The following is a 21787-nucleotide window of genomic DNA, read 5'->3' as shown; positions in this document are numbered from 1 at the left end:
CAAAGTTGCAGAAATTTAGTATCACAGGTGGAGGTCACAGAAGATTTAACAAGACCAGAAACTCTATGGGGAGCTGATTTCTATCACAGACTACCTTTTCAGTGACCACAATCATGAGCTACCAGTAATTGGACCTGTACTTGCTGTAAGGTGCCCTAGCTGACATTTCAATTACCCCAAAGAGGGACCAGCAACCCGGCACTGGCAGTAGCCAGTTCTCCCTAAACGCTCTATTAGGCAAATATTTTTCCACTGCAATGATACATTTCACCTGACACATACTTAAAAAAAAACCCAAGGAGATAGCAGCTGATACTTGCCTGTAATGATGCCATTTTTCTCTACAGGTTCTTGCCAGCTGACCTTGAGAGACGTGTCCAGAATCTCAGTGAAACTCAGGTGTCCCACCGCTCCTGGCTCTGGAAATCAGAAAAGAAAATCTGTTAACAGGAGAACCCCACTTACTTTTGATCTGATTCTTATGGCAAGGTTAGGGCTGAAGAAATAAAATACTCAGCTGGGGCCAAGGGAAACCTGCTGGAAACATCAGTGAGAACTGCAGGGGAGAGGGGAGAACACAAGGTGTTAAGAAGCACTCTGGCTCTCATCACATAAATTATTTTATCCAGTCATCATCCTAACCGTGCAGAGAACTAAAGAGAGTGGCAGCAGGAGACTTGCACGCAACTTGTTCTCTGCCTCTCTTCTTGATCTAATCTAATTAGAACAATCAAGCTGGCAGTCCTGGAAGCAATTGCATTTGCTGTTTTCCCTCAATGACAGTGTGTGGTGTTTACCTGTGCTGCTGTGTGTGTAGCTTGAATGGCCTTAGGTCTGTAGCAACACCACCAGCAGACTCCTCACCTGGAAAGTGTCTTTTGCCTATGCAAGGTCAAAGGAAGGACAGAGTCACCAAGCCACTGCTTGGATAGATTCTCTCAAACCAACTCTAAAACCATCTAACATAATGGCAACTGTCTTCTGTAAAATGAATACAAGCGTGTGAAACTTTTTAAAGGATTTTTATGATGTAGCTCAAGAGCTCTTAAAAATTTCAGCTCCCTAGTGTGCAATGAAAGAGCATAAAATGGAATGACTGTCAAGAATATGCCATCCTCCCTCAATTTTGATCTTCAAGGAAGACATCCTGACTGATTTTTTGATCCAGCTGCTGTTCTGTCTTCAATCGATGCACTGGAAAAAGGAGGTTTTGTTCACTTTATATTCACTGTGCTTCTGTCATTGGATCCCTGCCCGAATATCCTCCAGCTCTAGTGACATCAGTTGGCAATTTCTCGTCTGCAATTTCATATTTTGTTTCCTCTTCACTTTAGTCCAGTCTCTCATTCCCCTCCAGCTATGATAAAAAAAATAAAAAAGCAAAAACCAAAGCCTGCCAGTAGGTCGGCTACAACCACATTTGCAATTCTGCAGTCCTAGTGAGGAACATTTCCAAATCCATCCTGCAGTACCTAGTAGACAGAACATTACAGAAAGAACTGCTGATCTGGTAGAGATCTCAGGAATACCCAACAAGAGCACAGCAATTACACACTATTTGACACCATGTATTTGCAGACATGCAAACTGTATTCTCACAAAGCTTCCCTCCAATTAGCTCCTGCAGTTGCAGTCCAATTTAGTGTCATAATGAAAAACAGGTGTGGGTTACTCCAAGCCAGGACACAATGCCTCTGACTGGATGTCAGATTTTATTTGACCTACAGTTCATCAGCAAACAGATCTGTTTGCAGCATTTTTTTTCCAAAGGATTGCCTAACTTTGCCATAAAGACAGAAAATTATCACCTGAGAACATGAATGACAGTCCTTCTGACTCTTTTCTTCCCCCCACCACATAAATCCTGAAGCAACTTAGATTCAGTGACTTCTCCACAAAGATGCACTCTACCATCCTGCACTTAACTTCTCAGTCACCGTGAAAACCAAGGAAAGCAATTCTGAAGGATTAAAAAAAAAAAAAAAAAATCTTGCTCATCTCTATTGCTGAGGCTCCTTGCAGCAGACAGCTGCACATCCCCAGAAGTGTTTAAAATGTTTTCCAAAATACAAGCCTGGCTTTCTCTCATTTGATGTTTAACGATGGAATTTTCTCGTGGTTTAAATGACAAAAGTTCTCAATATCTCCCTGAGACACTCTCAATATCTTGACTGTGTCCCTTCTCTCACTTTGTGCAAAGTCTTTAAGGCTCATTTCTGCAGCCTTTTCCTTCAGCAGAAATAGTAATAGTCTCTTCTTCCCAGCTGATCAATTTTCACAAAACCTTAGGAGTCTTGTCTCTTTGGTTTCTTACTCTTCTGTGCTCAGTGAAATTATCCACAGGGTTCAGATGTCTGAGGGACAAAGACAGATGGACCCAAGACAGACAGTTGAATACATTTACATTGTCAAAAGCTTCATTTCCTTAAGAAAACAGGCAAAAAAAAATTAATACTACACACAGGAACCTAATGTATATTTCTCTTTCTTCCACGCCTTTTGCTTTAGCTAAACTCAGATAAACAAATCTGAGTGCATATTGATGGTTCACAGATTTCTGGTAGTTTAATTGCTATCTCTGTGATCTAGCAAAGCAAAGGTTTAAGTCTACAATCTGCTCTTGGGACACAGGCCTAGCCTATGGAGGAAACTAACCACAAAAGGAAAAAAAAAAGAGAAAATATTTCATTTTCATGTTTTTTTTTATTTTCAAGAGTATCTCCCAAAAAACTGGATTAGCACTTTGAGATTCACTTCTGCAAACGTTAATTATTTTTCTTTACAGGCACACTGACTAACCTCAAAATTCCTATTAATGCAAAGTAGTATTTGTAAAACCCAATATCTTAATGGATGCATTAGGCATTTCTTTTAATTCTGATTTGGATTTCTAAATATGCAGCAGTGTTTATGATGTGCTGTGATGGGAAGATAGTGAAGCACTGGTCAGAGTCATGACCACTGTGGAGAGACAGTTGTCTGTGAGGGTCACTGCAGTTTAGTTGTCATCATCATCAGATGCATATCAGACTTGTTAGTCCCAAAAATGTCTTCAGCAATCACTTCTGAGGAGCCACAGAGGCCAGAACATTTTCTGATGCAGAAAGTAATTTATATGCTAAACTACCCAGCTTGTTTTACTTCATCCTGACTCCAGTTTTGCAGAACAGAAGTTACTGCATTGTTATGATCCTGGTTTCTTTCATACAAACACTTGCAATGTAATACAGATACAGACATTTTCAATATATTGAACAACAGAAGGAAACAATTGTGAATTAATCATTGACCTCCATAGGAAGTCCCAGTTCTTAGTTCCTAAGAAGATCAATTCGCATTTATTTGGATGCCTGAATATGGATTGAAGAGCAGAAGGGTTCACAGACATTGGCAATGTGTTGTGTGTGAGTTGAACCAGAATATGAAGCTTTCAGCCAATGTTAACAGCAACAACAAGAAAATCACCCAGGTTTAGTTCATAATGAAAAAAATGCCAAGTATCATCCTTTTGCCACAGGCTAAGTAGGACACACATGGACAACTGGCTGGGGTCAGAGCCTGATGTGAAGAGACTTGACAAGAGATTGCGAACTGATTGGGAATATCAAAGTCAAATTTTCAGCACCCAGATTAGAAAATTTGGGCTTAGGTATCTGTTACAGTTTGAAGGGGGGACTTTAGCCTAGTCCCTGACTGCAAAGACTGAATGTAAAATAAATGACCATTGGATGTAAAAGGAAAATAATGAGGTCTATACGAGTCATTGGATTGCCAATGGGAATGTGGAGCAGAGGCATAAACAGTTCTTTCTTCTTGTGTTGTTTCTGCTTGCAACTTTCCTTTCTCTCCCTCTTCTGTGGCCTTGTCAGGGGTATCTCTATTTTGACTACCATGTGAGGTAACAGGAAGGGGGAAGGGAGTGGGCGAGGAGGTGAACAGGTCCCCTGGATCCATCCAGGGGGATTTTGAGGAGTTTCTGTGTTGCTTATAAATTGTGAAAAAATATATGTAGAGTACATATCTTGTATATTTTGTACATATTCATTGCATTTCATATTTCTAGGTTGTAGTTTGCTTGTAAATAGAGCTTCATTTGCTTCCAAAACCTTCTGAGCTAGTCTAGCAATTTATTTTGGAGGATAATTCTCCAAATTAGCAGGGGGAGGGGTGTTAATTTCAACCCACAACAATATCCAACCACATAAAATCCAGGCACTGAGATGCTTTCCTTGCCAGTGCTGACTACTCACTGTCTTCGAGGGTGCGCAGGAGCTGGGGTGTGCTTCGTGGTCCATCACCAGGTGTGGTGAAACACAGAACTGAGGTGTAGTAAGTTGTGTATTTCTTCAGGTTGGTGATGCAGCCGCTGTGAACGCCGTGAAAATCAGGAGCGATGGTGACCACAGTCACAGTCTCTGGAGCATCCACTGGCCATGCTAGAAGCTGGAAATTTTAAACATGGATGAGCTCTCATTAGAAGTTGTGTCTGTTTGGAATCAAAGTATGCTTGGCTGCCAAAGCCATCTTAATCTGATTGTAAAAACCCCAAGCAATGCTGTTAAACTACTGTCAGCTCTGATGCTGAACAGATGGATATAACACTCTTACCATGATAACTGGAGGGATGTGGATAATATTCACTACTGATGGGGGATATTCTGATACTGTGGAGGTATTGCAAATTCTCAATGTCTGCTGCTGAACACTGTCAAAATTATTGCACGTTATTACTTGTATGACATGAATCTTTTGTCTCTCTGGGCTGCTCTGACCAGCCTGGACAGCTTCTGCTGCTGAAAGGAAGCTGAAGGAAGAAAAGTACTTTCAGTGCTACTCTGAGAGAAATAATTTATCTCATTCTGGGGTTCCTTAAAATTTCCACTGACTGGGCAGGTTAGTGGGACAAGGAGGAAAAAGAGGAAAACACACACATCCTTCTTTCCCTTTCACAGGCCCCCCAGCATCCCACTGACCAGCCTAGCCTAACAGGCTAAGAGTATCAGAGTGTTCAGTGGTTTGGGGGTATCCACACTGTGAATGATTCAAGTGGTTCTGGAACTACAGAAAGAAAAGAAAATGGTTGTAAAAATCATTACTGCAATTTTCAACACCTGGGTCCCAAAATTCAGACTTCTGAAGACATTTTCATGCATTTAAAACAGTGTGCTTGTCAGAAGTGCTCAGTTCTTCCAGGTTTCATTCATCTCAGTGGATATTTTGGGTGATCAACATTTTTTTTAGAGTAGAGTAATTTATGTATAGGTAGCTAAATGAGGGCTTAAAAAATTCATTTTTGGCAAATGACTGAAATTCTAAAACCATTTTGGAAATTGCCATAACGGCTTAGGAGTCTAAAGCTTTAAAGTGCTTATGAAATTTTAATTTTGTCCAAAATCCTTGCTTGTGTGGTTTAGAGAAGCAGGTTACCATTCCAGGCCTTGCTCATCTCTGTGTAAATCATGTTTAGTTGTATTGATTTCAGGCTCATAGATGCCTGAAATTAATGAGCCATGTTTGCCACATTTAGCCAACGTCTCTAGTTTCTGACAATCAGAAAGCACAGTTAGAGGGCTAGGAGGAGTAATTTTGTTAGGAATATTTCCTATTTGAAGAGGTGCATTTTACTACTCCTTGAAATGCAAATAAATTTCAAAGAAAGGATAAAAATGGAAAATCTTTGATAGGATAGTAAGTTTTATTTTCTTTTCTAAATCACCTTTGGGGATTACAACTGGCATTTATGACTTTAGAGAAATGAAATTCTCTTTTTTTTTTTTGAGTATATTTCATGGCAAGTTCCTCAGGAAACGTGCAGAAAATAAAGGTAAACGATTCTGTCAGTTAAAGGAAAAAATGGGTTTAATCCTTAAGGAAGTCAAAGGCCAAGCTTTGACTCTTAGTAATTTACACATTATGTTGTACAAGTAACTGGCAGAAATGTTCTCATTTTGCAGTCTTTGTACTGCAATGGACAATCCCTGTGAGAAACAGGAATGGTAAAGCTGTTGCAGTCTACTACAATCAAAGAAATCCAAAAGTTTTCACTGACCACTGACAGCTGCAAATTACAATTTTAGTTATTTTATACCATTGCTAAAGAAACTGAACCATAAATTAGAGGGAGCTATATGGTGAGACTAAGGATCTTTAGACCAAAGCTCTGAATAAAGCAAGGAATAAAAATCTGAAATATGACTTTTGCAAATCTGAGCTCACCAAGCTTGGACTTGCACCAGGAAATATCAGTGCACTGCAGTCCACTGAGCCCAAAAAGTGCTATTATTCCCCAGAGTCTGGACAGAAGCCAAGTACTGCTCCTCTGCTGAGGTTTCAGGAGGTACTCCTCCAGCCCTGTCAGTCACTTAGTTGTGAGAGCTGAATCCATCTCTGGGGAAAACAGCCAGCCACGTCTATGTGTATATAATATTTCAGCAGTGGGATTCTGAAGCCAACCCTGTTCTCAATGAGAATTATATAGACCTGGCCAAACCCACCATAACTTCCATACATACCTCTGTTTCAGCCTCTCCATCACATTCTTAGAGAAGGGTCAGTTCTTCTGAAACTTCTTCAATCCACCTACAATCTCTCAATTCACAGCTTGGCTTCTGAACTATGCACTCTTCTCAGCCCACTCAACATCCCTTCACCCAACACCTAAACTGACCTTACTCCTCCCTCACAAAATACAGCTGTCTTCCCTCCTCCTGCTCTGTGCTTCCTGCAAGGCTTCTTTTTGTTCTTTTCATGAATGTTTTCAAACCCTGCATTTATTATGCCCCTACTGCCAAACCACTGAAGGAGTTTCTATTAAGCAGCTCTTCCTGAGAGACAAAAATAAACCACTCCAGTTATCTTCTTAGCATACACTCCACTGGTCAAAGTACCAACAAGTGCTCTGCTAAGCACTCTCTACTCTGCTTACTCTAATAGATATTGCCAGTTGCCCCATCAGCAAGGACTCATCCTACTAACTCTGTGTCATCAGAATGATTAATAAATTTTACATTCTTATATAGCCCAAATCATCACAGTTGGCAAGTCAAGACAAATATTTAGTGTGATGTCTTGGTTCCTAATGAAATGAATGGGAATTTTGCATTAGTGTAAATAGAAGGCTCGAGGTTGGTTTTCAGTGGCACAATGATGTATCTCCCCTGCCAGTTTTCCAAACTGTTTGACACTGAGCTACTTTTTGGCTTTGGAAATTCTCCAGGGAAATGACAAAGATCTTATGACTTCTAGCCTATGACATATTCCCTTTTCAGAACGTACATAAATTGCAAATGTTAGGACCAACAACTACTCACTCCTCTTTTCGTTTTACTTGAATAAGATACCCCTGAAAATCCAAAGCCACTTTGGAGATTCAAGAGTATTAGAGACAGCTCTTGATTGTTACATGCCAGGAGTGTTAAGACAAATGCTATTTGATGTTACAGAAAAGTCATTCCTATTTACCTTGTATCCTTGGTTAATACCATTGATGAACTGTTGGGGTGGAGGGTTCCAGAGGAACTGGATGGTTGTGGAGTTCACAGCTTCGACTCGCACATTCTGAGGTGGAGCTGTGGGCACTGCTCCCGTTAGTGGAGAGGGAAACAAAATAAAGCAGAGTGAAAAAGGGATGAGAGGACAGAAGAGAAAGATGAATGCAAACCCCATGGACTGCCACTCTTGAGGCACAAAAGAGCAACAGCCTGGAGAAAAGGATGCACTTCTTGTGAAACAGGAACCAGCAATGATTTGGAAGAAAGGGGTAATTGAGTTAATTTCTCATTCTGTACTGGAGATTCTTTCAAGTGGAGGGGATGAATTGATTCCAGCAGCTTATTATTCCACAGCTGAGTTTCTCATGGAGGCAGAAGCCAGGTAATGATAGGTGAACACATCTCTTTCAATTATGACTGCATAGAGAATGCACAGGTTCAGAAAGAAATTTCTTGAGTCTTTTAACATGGCACAATTCCCCAGCTCAGACAAGCAGACATCGAGTATGCACAATTAAAGTTCTAATTGTGAATTATAACCTGGCAACAGCATCTGTTTATTATTTGCTCCTGCTTAAAGAATTAGGACTAGTCATATCACATGCAATAAAGATTTTTCCTGGCAGTTGGAGATGTTCTTGTTTTATCTTGATCTGATATTCATTCATGTATACTGAATTGATTATATATATTCTGAGCCAATACATCCTCTAATCTACTAAAAGTTGCACAAACATTTTATGCCAAGTATTTAATTAGGCAGATGTTTCCTCAATACAAAAAAGCAAGCATAAAACATAAAGGCATACAGCCTTCAAACAGCAACAAAATAACACCTAAATATTTTGCCATTTAATGTAACATCTTTTTAAATACCTTCCAGGCAATTTCTTCAGCTTTTCGCTTGTCATTTCTAATAGTTCTCAGAGGAAAGAATACTGATAGGCAGATCTATGTTTCTGAAATCACAAAGCTGAGCCTAAGTTTTAGTAGAAAACTGTTGCTGGAATATGAAAAAGGACTAAGACCCTTTGCATCCTAGAAAATAAACTTAATAAAGCTTTGAATATATTACTATTGACAGTCATGTGTGTTCTGTGAAAGAGGAACTATCCACAAATAGGTTTGAAACCTCCTTCTGCATCCAAGGGAAAATTTCTACCAAAGCCTACAGACCTATGCTTCTAAAAAGTATCCACAATGACCAGTGAGAAACAGTGCCTTGCTCCATGCTTTGCAAACACAGGTTACAAACTTTTAAAGCTTCAAGGTGCTTTTGGAATATGAGTGTTTGTACGGAGAAGAAAAGACATTCAGTTAAAAAAAAAAAAAATGTAAAACTCCTCTTTTTTCCACTAAAAGCTATATTTGTTTGAAAGAAACATAAAGGAACATTACCCTTAGCTGGTGGTGTACAAGCTACAGTAAGATTGCCGCTAACAGAGCTAGGACAACAATACCCTTATCAAAGGTATCCACAACCTAGAAATATATACACAATAAAAATGGAGAAATCCTCAAAGATGTCAGGTTTCAAATGACAAGACCATCCACTTCCATGCCCTGTGTCACTAAAACTCCCTGCTGACAATATCATGGCTGGAGAATTTAGCTTTGCACACTCTGGTTTTGTTTTCTTTTCTTTTTTTTTTTTTTTTTTTAGCCTCAGAAAATGGATATATTTGCCCTACTTTAAAGCTCTCTGTCAAAATTTATGTACTATGCATAATTATTGAGTTCTAAACCCAGAACACTACTCTAAATTTTCATTAGAATCTGAGTCCTACTTCCTGCCATGTACCATAATTCCCCCTGTATGCTTTTGGAAGGTTATAATACTCTCTTAATGACCTGTAGACATCATAAAGTTTTTGTAGTTAAGAGATTGACCAAATCATCCTGATATACAGTCAGAATGAGCTGCTCTGGCTACAGTCCCCTACTTCATGTATTTTTTTCTTATTAATTTTCTTTGATGAAAGTGTTTATTATGAGAGACACAAGACCTAGTTCAATGTGCCTTTTTTTGTGTGTGTGTGCAATACTTTGTATAATTAATGATTTGTGTGACTAAGATTATCCCCCCCCCTGCATATTTGCACATTCAGATATTGTAATTGCTAGAGATCTGTCATTGCAGAAGAAGATGGTATTAGAAGCCTTCAAGTTGGTTTCTTATCAGAGTCACCTGGATATCAATAGATGAATCTCCTTCTGTCAGAAAGGCTAAATCAGCTGAGCATCATCATCTCCACTCATTTCTCTGCCTTCTGTTGCACTGCTACATTTCAACTCTATTTTTAAAGTGCCAGGTTGATTTTGTTACACAGTTATTGTACAGAAAAATCTATACATAACCCATGGGCTGCCCACTGACAGCCACACTTGAAGAAATGAAGGACTTGGGCAATAGGAGGAAGAGGCTGTTTTTTCCAGAGCATAGAAAACCATATGTGACCTGACAGTTAACAGTGTAAGCACTCCCAGCAGGACACTCCCCTGCCTATATCATTTTTCTGAAAGCCAGATTAGCATGCACATGGCTGCTCCATTTCTGTGGGCATCATTTTCTTTAGTGGAGGATCCTATGGATGCAGTACAGTGAATAGCAAATTTCCCATGATTTCAGCCTCACCAGGATTTTATTCAAAAGGTCTGATGAGTCTTTTAGATACAATTCAGAATGTTGCAAATTTTTTAAGAGAGGAAAAAAACTGCATCAGCAAGTTCCAAGTTTTCATTTGCAGTCCTTAGAGTCCTCAAAGAAGTTCAGGCAAGCACTTGAGGGTAGGTTTACTACAGTTCTAGAAATGTGAATAACCTGATGTGTAAATTATTTCTTTTAAAGAGGGAAATCTTTTTCTTTCATTAGGGGATAATTTTCTGAAACAAGAATAAACCAAACCATCCTAGCACAAAACATACCTGCTACAAGAAGAAAAATGGTAAAAAATTATGAACATAACCTATAAAAACCTTCAGAATGTTTGAAACAATAATTTATATTACCAATTCCCTTTTGGACATCTTTATTGAAAAATCAACATCTGCATCTCAATGAATGCTGGAAAGAACATGGTCCATCTGATATGCATAAGCTTATTATACTGCAGAAGACATAACACATTTTCAGATGTTTAATCAGTAAAATATTGGCATGATAATCTCAAATTTACTTCAAAGTGCCAGTATAAAGTTCTGCTTTTATGTCCTGACTGATATTAAAGATTTCCTACAGTATCTGAACAGTTTTGCATTTAAAACAGAAAAGTTTGACAGAAGCTAAATCAGAACTGACCTGGTCACTTCAAAACTCAAATACTTTTCCAAGATCATGGTTAGTAACTTATTGAAACTACGACTGTCCTCAAAAAGGATTTCCTTATTTAGTGGTAGGTATCTATCCTCTTCCTACAAGTTTCTTGTTGTCAAGCAGTACAGAAGCTACCAGTGCCAAGTAGGTGTGTCAAGAGTAATCCCCAAGTATTTAACATGTCCCTCATCATGTTTGCAAGTATTCCTAACCCATCTCACAGTGAGGACCCATCTGGGAATCACCTCAGAACTGCAGATCAAACTGGTCAGACAAAATCAACCCTTTACTTTTTTCCCCAATAAAGTTCACATGGCTGAAAGCCTGTTAAGAACTCAGCACCTGGCACTGCAAGTGAATGTACAGTGTTCTAAGTGGAAAAGGTCATGGAAGCACTGGAGATAAAAGCCATTAAAAGGGTTTTGCTGACGAGATAATTGAGAGAAGAGAAGGCATTAAGGTTAAGCATGTGTACATGGAATTACTCTGTCTCTAGCTATGTGCAGATAGCATGTAAACCCTACAGAGATTTTGGAACCCAGACTACTGCTCTTAAACATAGATCTTCAACAGAGGCTTGTAGAAAAGTCTCCTACTCCTCTGGAATTCCTGACCTCTGAGATGACAGCTTCCCTGTCTCAATAAGGCAGACTGGGGAAACTGCAGGTTTTTCCCTGGGTGAAGATTTGATTGTTCCTTTAATGTGATGGTTTGGGGTGCTCAGTTGTGCAGCCCCAGTGGGAGCAGTGGGAAGAGTCCACTGCAGAGGCACAGATTTTTTCTGTGAAGTCCATTCCCCCTGTGCTCCCACAGAATGGTAGGGGTTGGAAGTGACCTCTGGAGATCATCTAGTTCAACCCCCCAGCTAGAGCAAGTTTTTCTAGATCAGGTTACACAGAAATGCATCCAGGCAGGTTTGGAATATCTCCAGAGAAGGAGACTCCACAATCTCTCTGGGCAGCCTTCTCCAGCATTCCAGCACCTTCAAATAATTTTTTTTTCCCCTCATGTTCAAGTGGAACGTCCTGTGTTCTGGTGTGTAGCCACTGCCCCTTGTCCTATCACTGGGCACCACTGAAGAGAGCCCAGCCCCATCCTCATGACCTTTAGATATTGATCAGCATTGATAAGATCCCCTTTCAGTCTTCTCTTTTCTGGGATAAACAACCCCAGGTCTCTCAGCTTTTCCCCATAAGAGAGGTGCTCCCATCCCATCAGCATCTTCTATCATTTGAAAAACAGAAGGAAAAAAAAATCAGATGGTAAACAACTCCTAACAGTGATCAAACTGAGAGGTACAAATTCTAGCCACTACAACTTCACAATTCCAACTTGCTTCTGCACAGAGGCAGCTGGCCCTGAAATTGCCATGGATGTTCCAAGGTTGTTGGTAAGTTCCCCAAAGGAAGCAAATGTGGATCTTTAAGATGCTTTTGCAAAGGAAGCCTAAGGGAAAGGTCTTCTCACTGGGATAAAATTGAATAGTTGCAGAGGACACTCCTTATTCAGAGAATCCTTTTTCAAGATTATTTCCTACATAAAGCAGGAAGCTCTCAGTAACTGAGTTTTCTCTAGCTCTTGTCAGTCTTATAAATTTCTCTGATTCACCTCCTACTGGCCTGAGGAAGAAGCTACTTTGGACCTGGCTGAACAGACTCATCTTGCTTTTGTCCTTCTCTCCACACCATCAAGACTCACTAGTCTGAGAGTCTCCCACTCTTTTATTAAGGGAGGACCTGGTCTTCCAAGGTGTCCATGCACAGCAAAGAAGGGAAAACCCCCCTAATATCAAACTACATGTTGAGACCTATGAACTTCAGCATGTAAGACTGGCTTTATGGATATGCATCATACATAGCAAACTAGAAATAAAAGTGGGTTAATGTCAGTGGAACAAAAGCTGCATCTCCACTTACAAACCTTGCTTTGTCTAAATCTAAGGAGTGGTGGGAGTTTGTCAGAGAGAGAAGTTCAGATGTGTTCATGCTAGTGAGATAAAACCTTTCTCAAATCAAGCTGCAGGAAAAGGTCCAATAGCAGAGAGCACAGACAACAATATCACCATCCAGAAAGATGTTTATACATCTCACAAAGCTATTCTCATATGAAAAGACATTGGGAAACTTCAGTTTTTCATATGGCAATGAACTGTCCTGCCAGACACTGTTTCAATAAATAAAAATTGCCCTATGCAGAAGGCTAGCAGAAATCTCTGTGAAAAGTAACATCAAAGTAAGGAGCAGCTGGAGAAAGTCCAGTGAAGAAAGACCTATATACACAGAGCATCAAAGGATTAGGCTGAATACCACTCTGGAAAGACTTTCAAGATTTTGAGACAGTCAAACTCTCTGACCCTAGTGCTAGGATGTTCAGTGCTTTGCCAGTAAGTCTTTCTGACATTTTATCTGACTGACATTACGTGCCACTTTCCCTACAAGTTTAGATCTTTCAGCATCTTGTGACTTTGCTTAGATTCTAAAAGATGGTGATTTTTGAAGAGCTTTGAGTAGCTGATTAGTTATCAGTGGCTAAAGCAATGCCAGAGGACTAATAAGGGATTAATAAACTAGGTTCTGGTATAAATCCACAGCTTTTAAGGCCAGTCAATATTCTCTATGACAAAGATGCCAATGTGCTGATCTGCTCCTGCCAATGGGTTGGTCTGCTCCCAGTGCTCATTTCCTGCCAGGCTCTGACTGCATAGCATGCTTGATTAATATGAGGTGTTTCAGGTATTTTTCATCTGCAGACAGACAGGTTCTTGCCAGCATAGCTCACATCATTTAATGTATGTCAGAATAGAGGCAGTGGTGGTGGTAGTAGAAGAGGGGGATGGATGGGAGTGTATGTCTTTGACATTTATCTCTGCTCATATTAAAATCAGAATATGATTTACAAGGCAGTTTTACACATGGCTTTTTCTTACTCCTGTTGGTTTGGTTTAAGAAGGGCATTCCAGAGCAAGAAGCAGCTATTGGCTTTTCCTGTCATTTACCAGCTACAAGAAAGATAAAGGAGCAGAGTTTCGGACAGCAGCCCCTTGCAGATGGAGACTTGACATTAATCCAGTTTCAAATGATACCGATATCAACCAGCCTCTCTTTTCAATTCTAAATGCAAAAAGGCTTCAAAACTCTTTTTGGAACAGACTATATGCCTTAGGTGATTTGCACAGAAACCCAGCATGGCATTCATTGGAGATGGCAGCATCCGTGAAGCAGTTATTTACTGCTATTATTAAATATTGATGTAAAAATAAACAAGAAATATCCCATTTTTCTTCTGTGTCTACCTACCATTGAGCATTTAGGAACTACATAAAGACAAACAGGCCACTGCAGGTTGTCCTGCAGTCTAAACGCTCTTGCTGATTAATATGAAAGCAGGACTGACTACACTTAATTTATAACAGAGGATTTATATCCTTATACATGGCAACAGACAGACAATCAATAAAGCATGATAATAACAGCACATAATATCAAGGGAAATTAGAGTCAATTGCAAAGTTTAAGAAAAAAAAGAGTGTGAAGTCCAAACCTGAGCCTTAATAGATGGAAGGTTAAGGTGCTATGATAGCTTAAAAAGTGCTAATAAACAGAGTAATGAATTAGAAGCGTCTTCACAAAAGGGATTCAAATTCTGTGTGCAAAGCAATTCTCAGCAGAGATGTGGTCTTTAGTGGCATACAAAACATTAATCCTGGCTGCAAGGAGAAGACTTTAAGGAAAACATTTTGAGGTCTGTGATAAATATTTCTAGAAAGGGATTGAGTGTGTCTGGGCTCCTCTAAACTATGAGGCTTTTACATGCCCTAAGACAAACTATAGAGAGCTTCCTTCTTTAATTGTTGTGGTTAATTAGTGTTGCATATGAATAATCTTTTCTTAAAGAGCTCTCCTACACCTCAAACTGTATCTAATCATGTTATAATGTACTCCTAACAACAATTAACAAACAACTACATATTCTTCACTGATTGTAAATTTCTGATGCACTGTAAATCCTAAAGGTTTTAAAATAGTTTAGTTGTTTTAAGACCAATGAAGTAGAGACCATGTACTGTCCAGTGCTCAGAACCCAGCACAACCCTGCAATTATGGGAACATATGAAAGTTTTAAGGGCCTGGTACTTAATTATCCTAGATTTTTATACCAATCTAGAGGTGTAAACATGCCTTACACTGGTTGTAAAATGTAATTACATATCCTTTTGTTGGTGTAATTTATGCTCTGCTTAAAGCACTTACCAGAAAGGTGTGGAGGAGCTGTAGCATAAAAATCAGGGCTTTAAAGATCATTTTATCTTCCTCTTTGCAAATACCTGCACCATTCCTGAAAGGCTACAAAACACTCTTTCTCCACTGGCTGTATTTCTCTCCCTGCAGTTGCCTTACAATTTATTCCATGTTTCTAAAACAAGGTGTTCAGTGATTATCTGAATGTGTGCAGCTGGTTTACTCAGCTTTTGTCTCCTCTATTGCATATGTGGCATATTACCTATCCTGACCACGATAAACCCAATTCCCTGCCACATTCTCCCTGTCTCTCCCAGCAGAGTAACCTCAGCCCTTGTCTGTCACACCTCCTATAAATCCATTCCACAGGGCCCCAGCTCTCCTCAGCATTTCTATTTATTACTTATGATGCAGGTGACTCTGCCCTGCAAGCGTGGCAACATGCCATCGCAAGGGTCAACAAAAGGAGATAATTTCTGAATTCACTCAGAGCTTTTTCTACAGCAGAGATAGCAGCAGAGGCTTGGCTCATCTCCTCTTAGGCATTTTTAGGTGCTTCCTACCCCAAGCTGTGTGTCAAATTTGACTGGAATGACTGTTCATCTGACAAGTTGTTAAGTGCTATAAACTGTAGCTAGAAAGGACCTCTTGGTCCTATTTGCTTACCTCCCTGTAAAGTGTATTCTGTCACAGGTCTGCTGAATGCTCCCAGCCCAGCTCCGTTGTATGATGCCACCTGGATTTCATACTGGGTCCAAATGATCAGGTCTTTCACTAAGCAGTAGTTAATTTCTGCACTGGTGATGTTCTTATATTGGTACTCCCCAGGGAGGCCTGCCAGGCGATACCTGCCATATGGGAAGAAAAATTTGCTGGTTAATTAGATGGTATCAGTTATAGCAAGGATCCTGACTAGCAAAACTGCTTCCCTGGCAAAGAGGCAACATGCAAACTTTTCTACAGAATTATACAAAGAATAATGGAAAATAATCAGGAAGAGCAGACTAACTCCTGATAAGACCATATCATGTTTGACTGCTGTTGTATTTATAATCTGATCTAACAGAGATTACATGCTCAGGGCTAAACAAAATGAGTATTTTATCCTGTTTTATGGTTGCAGAAAAATTACAGCTTTTTAAATGTGGCTTGTCTAGTAGAAGATGTGATTTAGTAGAAAAAAATAGCCCAGATGTGATTTTTATCAGGGTGCTGCTGTAAATCAGCTTGAGAATTCTGCCCCCCAGCTTCTCCTCTGAAATCTGAAAAGGAAGAGCTCAGAGGGCTCTGACCTTCTAGCGTCTCAGGCCATCTCTGAATTCCACCAGGATTTAGTTCACAGAACGATTAAATTAAAAACGGAATACAGCTGGAGACTGAAGGACTGGACAAGCACTGGAATTCCAGGAGAAGGGCTGGACTCAATACAGATGAGTGGTAAACACCCTGACAAACTGTCTGCTGAGACATGGGAAGCTGAAACACTTGAAGATATTTCCCCACATAAAGACTGCATTGCAGAAAACAGAGCACCTTTATGCGTCTCTTTAGGCCAAGAAACTGTGGAGAAGAACTAAATTACAGTAAACAAGCAAATCTTGCTAATCTGTGAATGTGAATAATATGGGTTTGTTTTCTTTCCTTTAGGGAAAAGGTACAAATGGGTGCTTACAATATGCTAATTCACACAAAAATTCAGAGGCCAAGGAAGGGGCACAAGGTAGAACTGTTCCATGAAAAAGATAAATGTGGAAACATTTGTATCTTTATTCACCACACAGCTTTTATGCCCTCTTACTCATCTTCTGTTTCACAGTAATCATCAAAAGTTTATTGGCACAGAACTATTTCGTTGACAGCTTAGAGCCTGATTTTAAATTCATCTAAGTTAAATTGGTCCAATTTTTATGACTAGACAACTTTGTGGTTTTTTTTCAGCGAGAGGTTTTGTTCTGAAGTCTTCCTTATAAAGAGATCAGTTCTTAATCACTGACAACCCCTCTATTTTCTGCTGAGGAGCTGCTTGCCTGACCATATTTTGGCGTGCTTCGTGTTTGTAATGCTACACTGATGTGATTCCGTTGATGAAATACAAATGGAAACAAAGAAACATCAGCCCTCAGTTGAGTTTGTTGAATGTCTTCAGCTTTTTTCTACTTTATGCAACATCTAACTTTCCCTTTTGTCTCCTGGGAAGGCTGTATGCTTCCTGGCAAAGTCAATTCTTTGTGCAGCAATGTTCTAACACCTAGCAGGCAAGGTGTAGAGTGCTCCTGTGGCTTCACCCATTCTGCTGTTAGCATGGCAGTCCCCTAAATGCAATACTGTCAGTGAGAAAAAGGGCAGAGGAAGGAGGCCAGATCAGAAATGTCATGTCTTCATGATTTTTCTCACTGTGGACTTTGATGTATACTCCATATGACTTGTGCAGTGCACCTTCACTTTTAAAGATCAGGTGTTCCATCAGTTTAGTGTCTTATGTGGCTTGAGCACTGGATCTCTGGGATGCATCGTGGTTTTTAAACTTCTTTTACCCTAATCCTACAGAAATCAGTGCAGAAAGACTTTTCCACAGTGCACACTGCTGTACCCACACAATTTGATTTGGAAGAACTGCCTGGTTTATTACCTGGGACAGTTGTGCTTTTATATGATAATCTTAAATTCCTATTAAACAAATGGTCTCTCTGCTCTGTAGTCAAGACAAAGGATCTAGGCATCAAAAATGTTCACAGATTGAGCATAATGAATATGATCACTCTCTATTAAAATGGAAACAGTGAGGACAGGGATCAATTACCCTGATAAATGTTGTAGAAAACACTTAAGTTAAATATCGTTGAAAATGCTATATGGAGAAAACAGAACAGATTGCCAGAAGCAGGAGAATATGGGATTCCTTTCAAAGGACTTAATGCTGACACTGGGCAAGACTATCTCAGGAATCAATACTATCAGCAAGTAGAGCAGTTTGAAGGAAAGAATTGTACCAGCAACACTTGTACACTGTGCAAATAGATATCCAAGTTTCATGACAAGATTCTAGCTATAGACAGAAGTTAAAGAACCTTTTCCCACCTGTCACTGATGACTGGCACAGCTTTCAAACTGAGTCCAACTCTTAAAACTGCAGGCACTTGCACAAGTGGCTCACCACCACAATAAGCTCTGTGCAGGTGACAGGGAGATTAACAGACTTCAAATCTGCCTGCAGAGAGAAGGAACTTTCCAGCACTATTTTGGGAGCTCACCAACACTCTTAACATCATAAAAGCGTTTCCATCCATGCCAGCAAGAGTAGGAGCACAGCATGAACAGGATGTTGGCATTTAAACTGTAGCATTTTGTTATATTGTAACAGGTCTGGAGGACATTGTATTAAAAATCTCAGCAGCCTGCCTACAATAGGTTGTAACCATCACTTGGAAATATGTCAGTAGAGGGACTTTCCCACAAAACCTCCAATTTAGATAATGTGTCTCTTACTAAAGGTGCAGCCCTAACTGGTTGCTAGCACTGCAGGAGATGTAAGATGCCAAATGAGCAACTAAGCAGTAGCTGAATTTGGTAGGCGTGAATAACTGAGGCCCAAAAAATAGAGAAGGAAAACGCTCTGCAAAGTCTGTCGGCTTGACGCCACCCTTCCCAACACTGCAAATCCTGGGTAAGCAGAAAGATTGTAGGTATTCATGACTCCCAGTTACCTGCCTGAACCTCTTTCTCATTTAACATCTGTAGATGGGGCTGAAAGAATCTTAACTTGACTGATTTTCAAAACAGCTCAAGGTCTGCCATCAAGCATCTGACCTGTCACTCCCTCTCTCCATTTTGTTTGGCACAAACTTGAAGTTTATTGATTCTGTTCTTGCTCTTCTGCAGTGCAGAAGCCCTGTTGTGTTTTTGATAAATTTAATTAACCTTTCTAGCAGGAAGCTGAGATTGTAATAAACAAATGCACATCTGCAATGCATAGCCTGCACTGTACACATGTCCCATGTGAACACTTCTAGTATGTGGTGCTTCACCTCACTTTGAAAAAGGAAAGAAGCTATCTGAATGCTGACTTGAGAGGGAGCAAGTCCTCTTAGGCAGTCTACTCAGAGGAGCTATCAGACATCCCAGCTCACTGATCCTCTGGTACAGACAGGCTAGAATTTAAGTGCCTGCACCCTCGTGACCTCTTGAACAGAGGTGTTTCATCCTCTGTAATTAATCAGGGCAGCCAAAGCATTCACAAATAATAGCTAATATATTTAATGGAATCAGAGATAGTTTTTTAACAGGCTCTTAAGTCACATCACTTTGAATTCCCTCACGCAAACGTGGATCTATCTCCAGACTTTCCAGGTTAGGAAATGACTTACCTGAGGATGTACCCATGAAGAACTCCATTATGTTCACTCTCAGGAGGAGGTTGCCACTGGACCATGATAGACTGATTGGTACGCCCACTAGCCACTATGTTTTTAGGTGGAGCACTGGGGGGCTCCTCAGGTAGCATCAACCTAAGTACAAAAGGATGTGATGGAGGTGTGGAAATCAATTTAAATAGCATTTCTATTTCATGCATCTATTCTGTGTTAACCACTTTCTTTTATCAAAGTTTGATAACTAGAAAGAAATATAAGTCTGACCAAACTGCTGAAGACATGCATAGAATAGTTACAACAAATCAACATAATAGGAAATCAGTTAAGCAAGCAACAAGACAGACAGCTGAGGTAACCTTATTCTCTCTGAATCACCCAGGCTGCTACAACTCTTTAAAAAGATTATAAGCCTGAATGAGCTAGAGCTCAGGTCCAGTGTCTGTGACTCCTTCCAAATCGTTTCTTTCATCTCTTTCAATATTTTTCATATCAAACTCCTACATTTTGAAAAAGCCATTTAGAGTTCAGCTGTTGTGCAATTCAAGCTCACAGCAAGCTTTGGTTCACAGAAGAAGGGGGCTGCATTTGAAACTAAATATGATGAAGCCATCCTTCTGTGTCTCATCTGGGTGAATTCCAGGAGTGACATTGCAATGATTGGGCAAACGCTGCACTCCTTCCTGGGCTAACTCCTGTGGCTTAGCACAAGAGCAAAAAAATATTTGCAAGATTCTGCTCAACTGATACCCTGAAAATATGAGGGCATCTATCCCATCCTATGCTGATAACCTGCATTGCCTAACTGCCATTATCACCAATTACTGATAGCTGCAGAGTACTCTCCAGAGGTCTGGGTAATGTGAACTGCTCCGTTCCCCAATTATTGTGCAAAAGATAACTTTATATTTATCTATTCACAAACCACCACCAGATTTATTTCCTCAAAATAATTCTAGACTCGTGTGCTTTTAGTACAGATATTTATTGTTACTGTACCTGCTGGTCTCAGAGCTGTACTGGCCCTTTCCCACCTGGTTAACTGCACACACCCTAAACTGGTAGGTTCGGGCTGGTGTTAGTCCACTCACAGTGACACCGGTCATCTTTGGGTCAAGATTTGATAGGTGAACCTTCCAGGGAGAATCTGTTGGAATGATTTACATGTGGGGGGGGGGAAAAAAAAGATAAGAAAAAAAAAGATAAGAAAAGAAAAAAAATACGAAAGTGCTTGTTAAAAGCCCTGCAGAAGTGAGAAAATGCCTCTGACTGCTCAGAGCTCTTTGTGCTTGTTTTTCTCAGAGGAACTTTGGGAAGAAGTTTCTTTTCAGCAGCAGAAACCTTGCTGTCAGCCCACGGGGTTCTGCAGATTGCACGTTTGTCTACTGGAAAAGTGATGCGGCACATGTCACGGCATAATAAATAAAAACTATATTCATTAACATTTTAATAAAAGAGGAAACAAGCATGATAAAGACAGATGGGCTGTGTATTTCACAACCCATCTGTTTGGCAGGCCATTACAGCACCACACCCATGAGTGGCTCTGGTGGAAGGACTGTAATGAAATTCACAGTCAGTTTGGAATATCTTCCTACCCAGCTTGCAAGCAGGTGTAGAAACGTGACTCTCTCTGCCAAATCAGTCCTTTGCTGTAAGACCTGAGAAAGCTTCTGCTGCCTATTCTGCATGTCTGCAATTTTGTGGTTTTTTTTCTTTTTTTTTCTAGAGATAATATATATGGCAGTGGGTCTAATAATTTTCTAGGAAGATTGGTTGGTATAAACAGCCTTGGCAACCCCTTAAACCCCTCATTGTCAGCTCACAGACTTGACATACCAAGCTCCTCTGATGCCCAAATTACATTTTCAACTTTTCAAAAAGATCAGAAATGAAACATGCTGAAAATTAAATATCCTGACTTCTTTCCTTCATAGCCTGGTGTCACATATTCTTCCCAAAGTCATGATTGAAATAGTCAGGGAGAGGTGACATTTGGTCTGTGTTATAGCAGCACAGCGATGGAATCAGCCAGTTTAAAGATTTGTTCAGTTTTTAAATAATACCAGCTGTTTTCATGCTCCCTGCTCAAAATTACCAACACTTTTGGAAATTACTGAGGAGCTAGCTGTAGATTTTGGCAATGTATCTGTGCATGTTGCTCATCAGAAGTGCATTGCAGCTCCTGGCAGGTCACCTAGACGTCTGCCTGAAAATGAAGATGAGATGTCCCAAATGTGGAATGCTGCTAAACTTCACACCAAGATGTAAACCACTAATTTAGTGCTTTTCTGGCAGATTCCTTAGCACGTTTAAGTCCTCTAGGGTGTAATGCCAGTTGGGCTATAAACACTGCATCTTCAAATTACTCAAAATGCA

The 21787-nt window shown here is 40.0% G+C and overlaps 1 protein-coding gene across 1 annotated transcript in view; it reads right to left on the bottom strand.

The window, feature by feature from the left end:
* SDK1 (sidekick cell adhesion molecule 1) overlaps nt 1-21787 on the bottom strand; it is a 420137-nt gene that overhangs the window by 103559 nt on the left and 294791 nt on the right. The window contains exons 15-20 of the mRNA XM_054390916.1: nt 20408-20555; nt 19406-19546; nt 15708-15889; nt 7462-7577; nt 4251-4443; nt 321-419 (exon numbers count right to left, since the gene is read on the bottom strand). Of these exons, the coding sequence (XP_054246891.1) occupies nt 321-419; nt 4251-4443; nt 7462-7577; nt 15708-15889; nt 19406-19546; nt 20408-20555 (879 nt within the window). The remainder of the gene's footprint in view (nt 1-320; nt 420-4250; nt 4444-7461; nt 7578-15707; nt 15890-19405; nt 19547-20407; nt 20556-21787) is intronic.

This window comes from Indicator indicator, chromosome 22 (assembly GCF_027791375.1).
Source record: "Indicator indicator isolate 239-I01 chromosome 22, UM_Iind_1.1, whole genome shotgun sequence".
Taxonomy (NCBI): domain Eukaryota; kingdom Metazoa; phylum Chordata; class Aves; order Piciformes; family Indicatoridae; genus Indicator; species Indicator indicator.
Note: the sequence above shows the minus strand (reverse complement) of the source record. Positions and strands in the feature narration are given on the sequence as shown.